The 14,250-nt window shown below is 31.9% G+C and overlaps 1 protein-coding gene across 1 annotated transcript; it reads right to left on the reverse strand.

Moving 5' to 3' along the window:
- Window positions 1-964: 964 nt before the first annotated feature.
- LOC107411499 (probable N-acetyltransferase HLS1-like) lies at window positions 965-2,683 on the reverse strand. The gene is made up of 2 exons (XM_016019097.4): window positions 2,272-2,683; window positions 965-2,129 (listed from the first exon to the last, which is right to left on the reverse strand). Exons 1-2 carry the CDS (start codon window positions 2,443-2,445, stop codon window positions 1,143-1,145), a joined length of 1,161 nt encoding a protein of 386 aa, XP_015874583.1. The 5' UTR covers window positions 2,446-2,683; the 3' UTR covers window positions 965-1,142.
- Between the last annotated feature and the right edge of the window lie 11,567 nt (window positions 2,684-14,250).

Raw genomic sequence — 14,250 nt, forward strand, 5'->3', positions numbered from 1 at the left:
ACACTGCTTTTTGAGGAATTAAAGTCCACCAGATTCATAATGTTTTGTATAATTCCAGAGACTCTTCTTCCTTTGATCCAATCAATGACAGTCAGCATCAACCACCCCCACCACCTTTGTCATGCATTATAATCATGATGATAATCATGATTAGCATTTTAGCAACTAAGACGAAAAAGAAAATGTGAAACACTCCTAAACGTGATTAAAAAGGCTTCCTTGTTTTGGCAGAGAAAGCCTAGCTCAACCACACTTGGCTTTTTATCTAATCTTGGTGTTGACCACGACTAATCACTTAATAACTCACTTAACCAACGTTGTTTTTTATACAAAGAACTCAGTGTACAAAAAGATGTATATTAGGAATAATTAATAAAGGATTTGTGAAATTTGGCTGGGTGAAAAAAAGAGTTTTATATGTAACATGATATGGTGTGAACAAATTAATCATTTATAATCGAACACTCACTCAAAACGGGAAAAAAAGGCGCCGAAATATTAATCATTAACTTTTAGCCAAGAACATGAAAAAGGGAGAGCCAAAGAGACGTCTCCTTCATATCAGAGTACTGGATCATACATTACATACATATAATCTTATCGATATAAGAGTTTCATTTTAATGGAATTGTGGTTCTTTTGCAGGTGCACGTTATTGTGTCCAATCTAAAATACACGACGAGACAAAGACCGCATTGAAGGGGGTCCCCAGCGATCGAACTTTATTAGCCTCCATATAAGCAGAGAGACAAAAGGACAAAAATTAAACTTGGACCACACACTGACCCCTGATTTTGATTAGTCTGAATCATGGAAACGCAAAATTGAAGTTACAATCCAAGGACACCAATGGTGTTGGCACCTAATTAAGGAAATCTTTGGAGATTTTGTGTCACCGATTGTGAAAGGAACAAGAGAAAAGCCCCAACCAGAAGAGTAACATATATATGGACAGGACACAACGTAATATAATATAACATATATATATATATATATATATCAAATAGTAAATAGAAAATAACATGATGTGGCGTTGATTCAACTTTTAATTGGATCTCAACTTCTCAAGCTCAAGATAGTAACCAAAAGAAATTATTGTCATTATTATTTTTTTCTGGGTCAGTATTAATTTTATTTTTTTATTATACTTCTCTTGGGTCTACAAAAAGAGCTCTTGTTGGTGGGGTTTTTGTCGATTCAAAGAGGTTGTTTTTCGCATCATTATTTTTCAAAGCTTTTACACACCACAAATCTTCTGGGGACAGCAATTTCCAGTGTGGGATGTGATGTCTCAAAATGTGTTGGTGATCTCCAATCTCTGTTACTACAACCTTACAATCTCCAGTAGTCTCTTTAGCCATGTTATGCACAAAATTGCACAAACTCCTCACGAGCTTCCCTGATAATGGACCTTCATGGTGTATTCCATACATGAAGTAGAATCCAAACGGCTCGAAGAAATCCGGTATCGACGGAACTAATCCGAAGCAAGGCAAATATCTATCAATCAATCTCGAACTTTTTGTGTACATTAAACAAGACAAAGGTGCATCACCTAGCCTCAGCTTGAAAAGCTCACCGCTATTCCATACACTAACCATGGCCCAGCTATCAGGAACTTGGCCTTCAGACCATGATTTTCCTCTTTGATAAGCAACCCAAGTCCCCAAACTCAGCTTGTTTCTAAGTATTTGGTCTATATCTTGAGGGAAAAACTCCATTTTATCCATTAATTTTCTGTATATGGCTTCGGACTCTTCCAGTTTCAGCTTCGCTATTTCGACATTCGATGAAATATGCGATGAGCGATTGTATCTGACCGCGTTGACGAGGATGGACGGTGTCCTGAACTTGTGGTAGCCGAGTTTGTGGACGAAGAGCTTGACCGAAGCCTCGTTGTGTTTGTCGGTAGCCATGTACGAATATTCGACTTCGTGGGCTAGGAACCATTGTTCCATTGCGCAGACGAGGCTCGAACCGATACCTTTTCTTCGATGGAGTGGTGCAACCCTCAGGCCTAAGATGTAGCCCACTTTGGCTACATCTTTTGGTGGGTTATGATGATGAACCGTCACAGCTTTTATTGAGCCTTGGATGACACCGACTAACTCGCTATTCAATTCTGCTACCTATAGATGATAAACCGAAATTTACCATACTACTATCAATTTTTGACAATGAAAATACAAGTAACTAGTAAAGTTTAAAGCTTTGCTTGTGAATTAAATAAAAATTCAAATAGAGAAAAGGATGAAGAAAAGAGTAGGATACCAGCATGTTGTACATGGGACTGTTTCGAATCCTACAAATGGGGTCACCGAGAGTATCGGTGAAGAGAAACAATCTCTCAGCTGGACCTACTTCGCTTCTTCGTTCAAGATCTTCCACTCGAGCTCTATCAGCTTCTCTGTCATAGCTTCGAATTATAGCCTCCTTGAATCCCATTTCTAATCAAATAGTCCCTCATGCAAGTTAGATATACTCATCAAACAGCTATATATATATATATATATATATGTATTATATAGGAGTTAAGGTAACACTATTGGAGCAAAAGCGTAGGGAAAAAGTTTCCCGTGAAAATTTTATGGAGGATGATGATGTATATTTATATGGAGGTGGAAGGGGGCCAAGGGAATATGTTTTCTAGCTATCATCAACATCAACCTAGTCTTCCAGAACAATATGGTAGACAAAAGGCGAATAATAATAGAATGTGTTTTTTGTCTCTAACTTTTTCTTTTCTTCATCATCTTTTTGTTATATTATAAATATATATATATATATATATATATATATATATATATATTTATACTTAATTTTACTTAGTGGTACGAATTTTATTATTTTTTATTAAATGATTATTTTCAATTTATATAAAATATTTTAATTAAAATATTTAATTTTATTATTAACATTTTAAAATTAAATCATTTAATATTAACTATTTAAATTATCATCTTATTTATATATATATATATATATTTATAATAAGCAAGTGATTTAAGTTAATTAATAAAAAAAAAAGCAAGTGATTAAGCTAAATCCACGTTGCGATAACCTCAGCCTCACGCCGTCCATGATGCACGCCTCAGAATATATATCGTTGGCCAACTCCAATTCGCTAATCCCAATTATTAGCAATTAAATAATTAATAAAACATTGTTTTTTTCCAAATTAGCTATATATATCACATAATAAATTAATTAATTGGGCACATAGTACTGTTAATTGTATATGCTGTCTATATATAATACACCCTATACGTAACCCACCAAACACTATTGGATCCGTACCGTACATGAGTCGGCAGATGATACAAAAAATATCTTAGAATCTTTTAATTAATCTATGACCGAGGATATTTAGATTAACCGATTGTTAACGAGAAGTTTTTTATTAATTTTTGATTATTCAAATCAAATAATTAAAGAAAAAAAAAATTCGAAAATGCTTTTGATTTAATCATCATGCATGTATCTAAAATATATTGGGGGGGCACGGCAGATGCACTTCCACCTACCCGATTGAAGAGCTTAGCCAAGCTTAGATTGCGTGGGGTGGAGGGGGTACGTGGAGCAACATAGGAATTTAGTGGTCTGATTAATTTAGTGAACTTTTGTGGGGGGTTTGTTAGTTTAAATCCTTTTCCATTCACACTCTATATAATTAAATTAAATTAAACCCTTTTGTTCCCATATTATATGTATATTTAAGTACTATATATAACATTATTTATATGATTTTTGCTTTTAGGTATGCTATGTGGTTTTTGGGTGGTCCATCCCTCCTTTTAGACACTTAAATTAGATTCGAAAGTGAAAGTGAAAACCCCACTAGAGTCATGCCTCGCTTTCTGCTGATCAAGCAAAGTTTCTTAGATCAATCATAATGCTTTCCTAACGCGCCTCAAATGCACGCATAAAACATGTATTTATTCATATTAGTATATTACATTTAGGGAAAAAATTATTATTATTATTATTATTATTATTTTTTCTCTTTGGTAATAGGGAATAATATTATTCAAACTGTTAAGATTTACTATTAAAAAAAAAAAAGGTAATGGCTTTATATTTAGGCTGTTAATTGTTTCAAAAAATTAAATAGAAGATGAATTATGATGAAGAAGAAAGTTCTTTTTAGGACTTAACTTGCTCTTTGTTTAAATTGTAGTAACTAAAGAAAAATAACATTTGTTTCAATTCAGTTGGATTGCGTGAAATTAATTAAAGTGATCGATCACTAGAGAATTGACTTATCCGTTTTGCATCGTTTATAAAATAAGTTTTTATTTGGACACGGAAAGCTAGATAAAGAAACATATATCATATTACTTGCATATATACCATCTTATCCATAAAAATATGCACGTCGTATTTCTAGGTTCTCTTTTCAATTTCGTTCTACGTTATTTTTTATGTTTTATTTTGTACGTTGTTTACGTAAAAGAACCAAGAACTTGGATATTGGACTTCTTAAAAAAAAAAAAAAAATTTGATTTTGGACACCCTCCAAGTACCCCAAAAAGAAAATTAAAATAAAATTTTATGTTATGAGATTAGTTGGTCCATAAAATCTTTCTAAATAACAATCAAATAACCTATATTCAAATTCCATGTTATAAATACGACCTGCAAAAGAAAAAAAGAAAGATTAATTGTATTTTAATATATTTTGTATTCTAGTCTAATTATAAATTAAACTTTCAAATTTAAAATAATTCATATTAGATTTTCAATTTATAATTTGTTTTATATGAGTTACAATTTTAAACTAATTTAAAAAATTTAATAACTAGAAAAACTGACTAGTTAAATAACTAAGAAAATTGACTAATTTTCTTATTTATTAATTAATTAAATTTTTCATATTTTATTTATAAATTAAAAAAATTAGTTAATATTCTCAATTTTTAAACTTTTCATTATTTAATTTAAAAATTAAATTTATATGAAACAAATTAAAAATTAAGAATTCAATATAAAGCATTTTAACATTAAAAATTCAATATGTAATTTAGTTAAAATACACTTATATTAAATTGCAGCTAACCAAAATAAAAATTCCATGATATAAAAGATATTTATGGCCCACCTTACCCACGAGAACAAAAATATTAATATTGTTTCTTTTTCTCTTTTTTAATTTTTTTTTTATTTAAACCATTTTGGGGTATGAGCATGGAAATAACGGATTACCACGCGTTGAGATGGGGTTTGGTCATATAAAGATTCAGAAAAAATAAAACACAAAAAACAGACATTATGCAAACTGAAGCCCGATAGTCATCTCAGAAAGCACTTCCAAAATGGGTCACAATGAAACCCTAACCATCGCTATTACCATTTTCTCTCTCTCTCTCTCTCTCTGCCTTTTTCTCTCTTTTCGGGCCTTTAACCTACTCATTAGTTCCTTCCAACTACCTCACTTTTCTTTAATAATCATCAGACCTCCCATTATTACTAGAAAAGACACGGAGACCAATTACCAATATACATATATGCTCCATTAATTGCAATCTTTACACGTGTGGCAAACCTTTCTCTCATCCGATCCACGTGTGAATATATTATATAATTTTGATTTATTAAAATTACAGTTCCCATTTGATATTGATTACTGGCATGTGAAATGTTAAGAATTCCTATTTGTCTAACTAAATTTTAAATTATTAATAAAAATAACATATTTAGCATTTAATATGATTTTCATGTTTTGTAAGAATTATGTTTCTAACACATTAAAACTCTATATGTTTATATTTGATTTTTTGATGACCATCTCACAGTTTATACATGATAAGAAATATGATATCACAAAAAATGTTAATATTTATCACATTTCTAATTAAGATTTTAGTATTAAATCAACTTTGACATATTACCATGTCCATTAATATAAACTAGGAAATAATTTCCAAGAGACATGGTTAGAATCATGTTTAATACTTGACACATCTCATCTTTTGTTAGAACCATATTTTTAACACGTCATAATTCTATGCTCTTATATATGATTTTTTGGAACAATCTCATAATTTACATATAATAAGAGATATGGTACCACAACAAGTGTTAATAATTGTTATATCTCAAATTAAATTTTTAATTTTAAATTAATTTGACACATCACCATATCGGCCGTACAAGGGAAAATATAATTTTGAAGAAAATATATATTCTATTAGAAATATATTTCCATTATAATTTGAAATAGAAAATCACATTGATTTATATCATATACTAAATATGCCACTTAAAATGATTAATTTTAAATTAAAAATTTAATTGGGCAAGCTGCAGCAATGATTAATACTTGTCACATTATTAAATTATAGAAGTTGTATATGTTATAGATAAGTCAGTCTCTTATAATTGATAATATTTTATTTTATAATTTTAAATAATAATGCAGCCTAATTAACAAATTTTTAATAAGAAATCTTGGTTTAATATTATCGGGTAATGATCTGATAAGAGGCCAATTTTATAAACTTATTATACATACATATCCCACATTTTGGTCCTACCACTAACATCGAAAACTTGCGATCTTTTCAATAAATAACTCTTTCTGCATCCAAAAAGAAACCTATATAAAAAAATAAATAAAAAACTAAAAGAAATAAAATTAAATTGTGGGTTGCTCTTCTCATGATTCAATCCTCCACAAGAAAGTGTGCACCTCCAAGAAATGTACCAGCTGTCTGCTCTGTGTTTTTCTTTGCATGCATTATTTTGTCCTCTAAATGCCTTTTTGGATGGATACTTTGAGGTGAGCATTTACAATGTGTCCATTTAGCAAGTGAGAGAGTGACCACTTTTTCAGAGAGGGAAAGAGAGGGGGGGTTGAGGTGGAGAATTTAATGTGGGTCTCACTCTCAAGCTCTTGCGAAAGAATTTTGGAGAATTTTGCTCCTTTGGAATTTTCTCATTTTAGTGGGGTAGCTTCTATTATTCTTCTTTATAATGGATCAAACTTATCCCATAGAAAATGCTAAACCATAGCTTGGGATGTTTGTCGCGTTGGTTCTTAGTATGTTCCAAAAGAGTCTTCTCCTTGATCATCTATTTATCCATTTGTCTGTCAAAACCCCCTTTTTTACCGATTCCATATTAAAATTAAATGCAAAGGGGTCCTAAATTTTTTTTCTTAATTTCTTGACAAGTGGATGAGAACCCCAAAGAGGGGACCCCCATAAATCACTATTGTTGCTAGCTTTTGTGTTGGACGTGGCAATTTTGGTGCAGATAATGTTAATTACCAAACATACAAAAGGTTTTTAGAGCTCCTTTTTTTTTTTTTTTTTTTGGGGGTAAATAAAAGGTTTTTAGAGCTCTACTACATAGAAAAGCAACCATTCCTATTGCAAAATCAGAGATTTGGAAACTGAAAAGAGAAAATGGATGATTGGGGATTATTGCTTAGCCAAAAGGAATATCAAATCTGAAAAAGGGTTTTGATGGTGGGTACGTAGAGCTAAATATATCATTCATTGGGCAATACCCACCAGCCACGTAATTCCAAGACAAAACTAGTACGCAACTGTGCTCTGCATACTACGTACGGATACAAAGAGGCTCCAAAATATCTATCAATCATCATTCATCAACCCACCTAGGGCCATGGAATCTCCCATTATATTATATTTTATTTTACAAATTTTATTATTATTATTTTCTTTTTATACTAGAATCAAATCCAGAATTATATATCGTTCAAACTAAATAATGATTTTGTAAAGTCTCTAGGATGATAATAATAATGACAATAATTGTAAGAGTTTGTTTTTGTGATTACCAAACATTCCCTGGCTAGCAGGGATCAAAAGAATTCACATAAAATAGGGGTCAATTGTGGGTGTATAAATGCTTCCACAACATCAGGGCAATAATATTATGAAGTTTACAAGGAATATATATATATATATATATATATATATAATATGGTGTTGTGGTCCTGAATTGATATTATTATTCTAATCATGTACATACACGAGGAAGTGATCAATAACCAAATTAGGCGGATTCAAATTATAAAGATGAAAACAACAGAGAGCAAGAATGAAGATAATTGTGTATATATATATATATAGATTCTTTATCTTCTAGTAAGAACACTAATTTTAAATTGTTGTTCGAAAGGGTTTGGCAAAATTAGCATTCAGGTTTAATTTGGGGCTGTTTGGTTAAGTATATTAAGTGGCAAATCTAAGATTGATGCTTGATTTTGAACTATTCTCTTAGCATTATTCACTAATATTGGAATAACAAATATAAGGATATGAGAAACACTAAATATCATGTTGCTCTAGATAAGGATAATGAACAGTAAATATCTTGTAGTTCTATATAAGTATAATGTTGATATATGTCCGGTTTGCACGTGTATAAGCCTCATGGGCTTTTTCCGGATGAGTAATTGTTAAGTAGTGCCCTCATTTGTTGGGCCTGGGCCTTTTTTTTTTTTTTTTTTTTGGGTTACTGCAGGTACTGAAAGGTGTATTTAATTAATAATTAAACAAAAATGATTCTATCAAAATGATATCTGTATATTTGAAAACTTGTTTGGTAAGAACTTGAAAATTCAAGCTTAAAAATATAATATATAAAAAGGCAATCTATATATATATTTACATAATCGGTATTTGTATAACACTCTCTTTGTTTTATCAGTTGGATAATTGCCTTTGTATTTTAAGCACCTTTCATATTTCGTTTTCATCATCTGTTCTGTACAAATAATGTGTTAGGTCGAAATGTGTCATGGGCTTTGCTTGGGTGCTGCATTCCTTGGACTTCACATGTTCATTCAGATGTTACATTTTATTTGATTTAAGCTCATTCTGTATGCACAACTTTTACTTCCGGATTGAACCCTATGGATTCTTGATGCCAGTGAACCAAATCAGGTACTTTTCAAATCCATACTTCTCGGTGACCACCTAATCACAAATTCAAAGAAAAAATTACCTTTCAAAAAGATCAAATATCATAAAAGGATATCAAAAAAGATAAGTTAATATAATAAAACATAATAAAAACCTCATATTTATAACTCCACAAAGAAAACAAATGGGTAAAATGGTTTTAATGGAGAAAGGAAGCAAGCTTTGCAATGTAGTTTTATAAATGGTATTTTTCTTGAATGATCTATCTTAGAAAGAAACTAACTAAACAAATTAGGCTTAAATAGAGCAAAGTCTTCCTAAGGTTTAGCTCACACTTAATTCAATGGGCTTATCTCTCTATTTTTTTTGGTTTTCCTCTATAAGGTGGCTCAAATACGGAGGTTACCCAATATATATGGCTAGAATAAAGGAGAGAAAGAAGGAGAAGAAGATTAAGTAGAAAATTCTAAAAGTCCCTAAATGAAGGAGGGAATCCCCATCATATAGGGTTTCAAACTCTCTTTTAATATCTTTTTTTGCCTACCATTTTGAGAGTTTAAATTCAGTTCCAAATTATGTAAGATTATCCAAAACTATCTGAGCTCTTTTGAATTTTACTTAAGAAAAAGAAAAACCTTTTTTCTTACATTTCCTTTTGGTGAAAAAGGGTTTCTTGGGAAAGTAAGAGAGAAAGAGAGAGAGAGAGAGAGAGAATATGTGATGTCTATCATTTAAAAAATAATTTTTTACTCAACAAATATATTTTAGTGTAAAGGGAAGCATGTCCTTCTTTTAGAAACAATATCCTTCTTTTCTATATATATATATATATATATAGAGGGGGCTATGGTCAAGACGTCCTGATCGTGTGGTATCCGGACAAAAAACATGGTCTTTTGATGAGGGAATTAAAATCTACGGTGTAGATTAAAAGCTCTCAATCTCAAATTACCTTCCAAATGTCGTTCTTCCCTTCCCTTCCGAGCCACCGTTCTTCCGTTTCTTTTCCACCATCTCCCACCTCCCAAATACAACGTCACGGTTTATCCGAGAGAGGAAGAGCCACCATTCAGAGGAGAAAGAGAAAGAGCCAAAATTAATAACCACAGCTACAATTGGAAGTAAATTCCTCATTTAATATACAGTTGGAAGTAAATTCCTCAAGTCAAATTGAACATATGCTAAGTTTAAGAGAGGGGGTTGGGGGGGTGGGGAGGAGGAATGGCAACGCTTTTCTAAAAGAGCATTGCCAAAATGGAGAAAGAGAGCATTGCCAAAATGGAGAAAGTGGACTTGTTTTTAGAAAAAGATCACATTTTCCTTTTTTTTTTCTTTTTTTTTTTTTGATAAAACTGAAAAATCAAAATCGAAGGGCTTTACAGAGGGAAGAACACGAAAGAGACCCACCAAAAAAAAAAAAAAAAGGAGGTTTCCCTTGAATTTGCAAATGCATTCCAATATATAAATTTTCAACCAAACAACAGACTGAGAAGTCTATTAGGAGTCATGTACCAAAAGTATCAAAGATCATAAACCATGAACAGTGGCTTTAAATCTCATTCTCATTCCTAAAATTGCTTCAATATTCCAAATACAACTTTGTGCAGGAATCAAATTATTTTACCACTCAATAGGAATTCTAACAGCACATTATATAGATGACATTATTTGGTGTTACAGAGAAATAACAAGAAAAGGTGGATGAGTAAGAGTTAAAAAAAAAAAAAAAAGGTTGTATGCAAGCCAAATTTACTGCTGCTCACTTCTTCTTTAGCTTTGTTGATAACATCTTCTACACGTGCATATTGCTTACAGAATTTCGGGGTAACCTATAAAATGTGACAAAGTTAAGCAAAAATTTATATAAGAGGAGAGAATCAATTTATGGAAATGCAATTGTAAAAATTAACCTTGGCATGATGTGGGTGTTGTAGCATTCCAAGCAGAACTAGCTGGAACATTGGGAGATGGGTGGGAAAGGAAGGTAGATGCGATGGATACTTGGCTGCTGAAAACTGCTTGAGGTGGGAGATGGTGTTAAATGCGATGGGAAATGAAGGAAATGGGACGGGAAAAAAGGAAAATCTAATCTAACCATCAGTTCTAATCAGACGGCCAGGAAAAATACCATGTTTTTTGTCCGGATGCAACACAGTCAGGATGTCCTGACCATAGCCCCTCTGTGTATATATATATATATGTATATTTATTTGGCATGAGAGGAATTTAAACAAGATATATATATATATATATATATCTATATATTTATAAAGTCCTTCTATGGTCAGGTTGGTCCTGACCAAAATGGTGCAGTCCAAAAACGTGGAAAAAAAAATTATGACTATTGGATTCAAAACCATAAATACGGATGACTCAAATTTAAAATTCCCACATGTGAAAAAAAATTGCATAAATTTCCTTCTCGCTCGGAAATAATTGAAGCACTTTTGGCAGCAAGAATAAAATAAAAAATAAATAAATAAAAAAGAAAAAGAAAAGCAAGGTTCATTTCTTGCTTTTGGCAGCAAGGAAAAAAAAAAAAAAAAAGAGAGAGAAAAACAAAAACTTCACAGCAAGGTTCTAACAGAAGTTGACCATTTTCTTACGAAAGGCATATGTTGGAAGTATTCTAATGTTATACCCCGAAAGGCGATGGCACAAACGGAACAACAACTAGGTTACTGTTATATGGTTGAATTTTTGCCTTCTTCTGCTATAGCCGTGAGATTGTATTTTGATCTTCTTCTCTATTACCCTCCGATTAAGGTTCTCTACTATTCAGGCAGATATATGTAATTTGGTTGCTTTTTTTATGAAAGTTGCTTTCATCATAAATATATATTATATTTTTATGAAAGTTGATTATTATTATTTTAAAAATCTATTTGGATTTCTATGCTCTGGAAAATAGAAATTAATGGTGGAAGATAAAGTTGGAGTGAGAAATCTTATGAACTTTCTTATATGTGATTGTGCAATCTGTCACTGATTTCCTGAGCTTGGTTTCGAAGCTCGACGATTGGCACTTCAGATGGAATTTCACTGATTGCTTATGGGATTTCAATGATAAGAATGAGGCAATTTTTTCTTCTTCATCTTCTTCATCATCCGATTTCTTCTTTGCCCATTGCTTCCATGGTTGATTATGAGGGTTGGGTTTTCTTTGATTTTGTGAGGCTGCAACTAGTACTTCCTTATGCAAAGATAGCATTGAAGCTCATGTGATCAGGATATTCGATCCCTGTGACGGTGGACCCCAATTACAAAATTGAAACTTAAAAAAAAAAAAAGAAAAAGAAATTGTGGGGGCTAAAAGCTGACGCTTTTTTACAACATAAGCGTCAGCTTTTCTACATTTAAAAAAAAATTTAATTTTTAAATTTTTTTGTACTTTTACAAGTATTATTAGAAATTACAAAATTAAAATTTAACAAAGTCAAAGCGTTGGTTTTGACCTTCCAAAATTTTTTTTTTAACTTTTAATTTTGTAATTTTCAATCGGCCCCCAACTATACTTTTTTTAGTTAAGTTTTAATTTTGTAATTTTAAATGATGTTTGTAAAAGTATCAAAATATTTAAAAAAAAATTAAAAAATTTAGAAAACCTGATGCTTTTACAATGCAAAAGCATCAGCTTTGGTCCCCCAATTTTTTTAGTTAACTTTCAATTTTGTAATTTTCAATCAGTCCTAATTATTTTTTTATTAAGTTTAAATTTTGTAATTTTAAATGATGCTTGTAAAAGTACCAAAAAAATTTAAAAAAAAAACAAAATAATTACAAAAAAGAAAATAACAAAAAAATTACAAAAGCCAACACTTTTACATTGCTTTGGCCCCCCAATTTTTGTTTTTTTTTTTTTTTGTTATCTTCCAATTTTCTAATTTTCAATTGGCTGTCAATTTTTTTTGTTAAATTTAAATTTTATAATTTTGAATGATCCTTTTAAAAATACAAAAAAATTACAAAGGAATTAAAAAAGAAAATAATAAAAAAAATTAAAAAAATTTACAAAAACCGACACTTTTACAATGTAAAAACGTCGGCTTTGAACTATAAAGCTTCCAAACGGATAACATTAGTTTTACGCAAGGCATGTACACCTACTGTGATTGTACTACAGATACATAGAAGAAGAAGACTTGCTGCAGTTCCTAAAGGGTGAGGAGGTGTCCACCATATTCTCTCTGTTTGAAGGATCAGAGAGTGGGAAGATCTCCAAGTCTTCCTTCCGCAATTGGCTGGTCACGCCTACTTCAAGTGCAAAATAGGCGAAATAATGCACCAAAACACAAAAAACATGAACAAAATTACAAAATTGCAGAGCCAAAATTCAGACATGAGATCCCAAAAAAAAAAAAAAAAACAGAGAGACAGAGAGAGACCGAAGGGGAAGAAGAGGAAGGAAGTGTGGGTTTGGGCTTGGTTTTAGTAGACCTAGACAATTGAGCCAGAGTTAAACAACCTCCAAAGAAACTATCTTCAAAGACATTACTGCTTCACTTTCCCTCCAAGGCATAGACCATCCAAAACACTAAAAACAACCAACAAAACCCAATTTTCCAACCCCCCATGTTTTTCCTACCCTTGTAAAAATAACCAAAATAAAAATAAAAATGGAGGCAATCTCTGATATCCCCAAGGCTACAAGTTTACAGCTTCTGATGGGTGTGGAGGCTTGCTGTGGTGGCTGTGGAATCATGCAGTGTTGTTGCTACCATTGATGCAAACCAATCCCACCAAACCCACTATTGGGTTGTCCTTGTGGTAAGCTACCCATATCCTCTTCAATCTCCATTGTATCCCCAGCTTCCATCAATTCCTCAAGAGGCTCTATCGTTGCTTGGAAAACTTCCATTTCTAAACCCGGAGGAAGAAATTGGAACACTGCATAAGGACTGCTCTACATTCATTGCCGTTGCTCACCATTTCATCTTCCTCATCTGACTTCTGCTGCCCATATTGGGTAGACCTTATAAATTGATTTGCAAAAAGAAAACCCATATTAGTTTTAGATTTCAAAATTCTGAGAAAACTCAATCTTAGGACAAAGCAAATATTATGAGACTGGGGGAGTTCCGTGGTGCTCTTGCTGCCAACAGTAAGAAATGAACCTTGCTGTTCTTTTTTTTTTTTTTTTTTTTTTTTGGGTTCTTGCTGCCAAAAGTGTCTCAATTACTGTCGAGCGAGAGCTGCGGTGTCGAGCGGGAAGGAAATTTTGGCAATTTTTCTCACATGAGGGAATTTTAAATCTGAACCGTCCGTGTCTATGGTTTTGAATCCAATAATCATAATCTTTTTTACATTTTTGGACCGTACCATTTTAGTTTGGATCACCCTGACTATAGAATGACTC

This window comes from Ziziphus jujuba, chromosome 10 (assembly GCF_031755915.1).
Source record: "Ziziphus jujuba cultivar Dongzao chromosome 10, ASM3175591v1".
In the NCBI taxonomy this organism is placed as follows: domain Eukaryota; kingdom Viridiplantae; phylum Streptophyta; class Magnoliopsida; order Rosales; family Rhamnaceae; genus Ziziphus; species Ziziphus jujuba.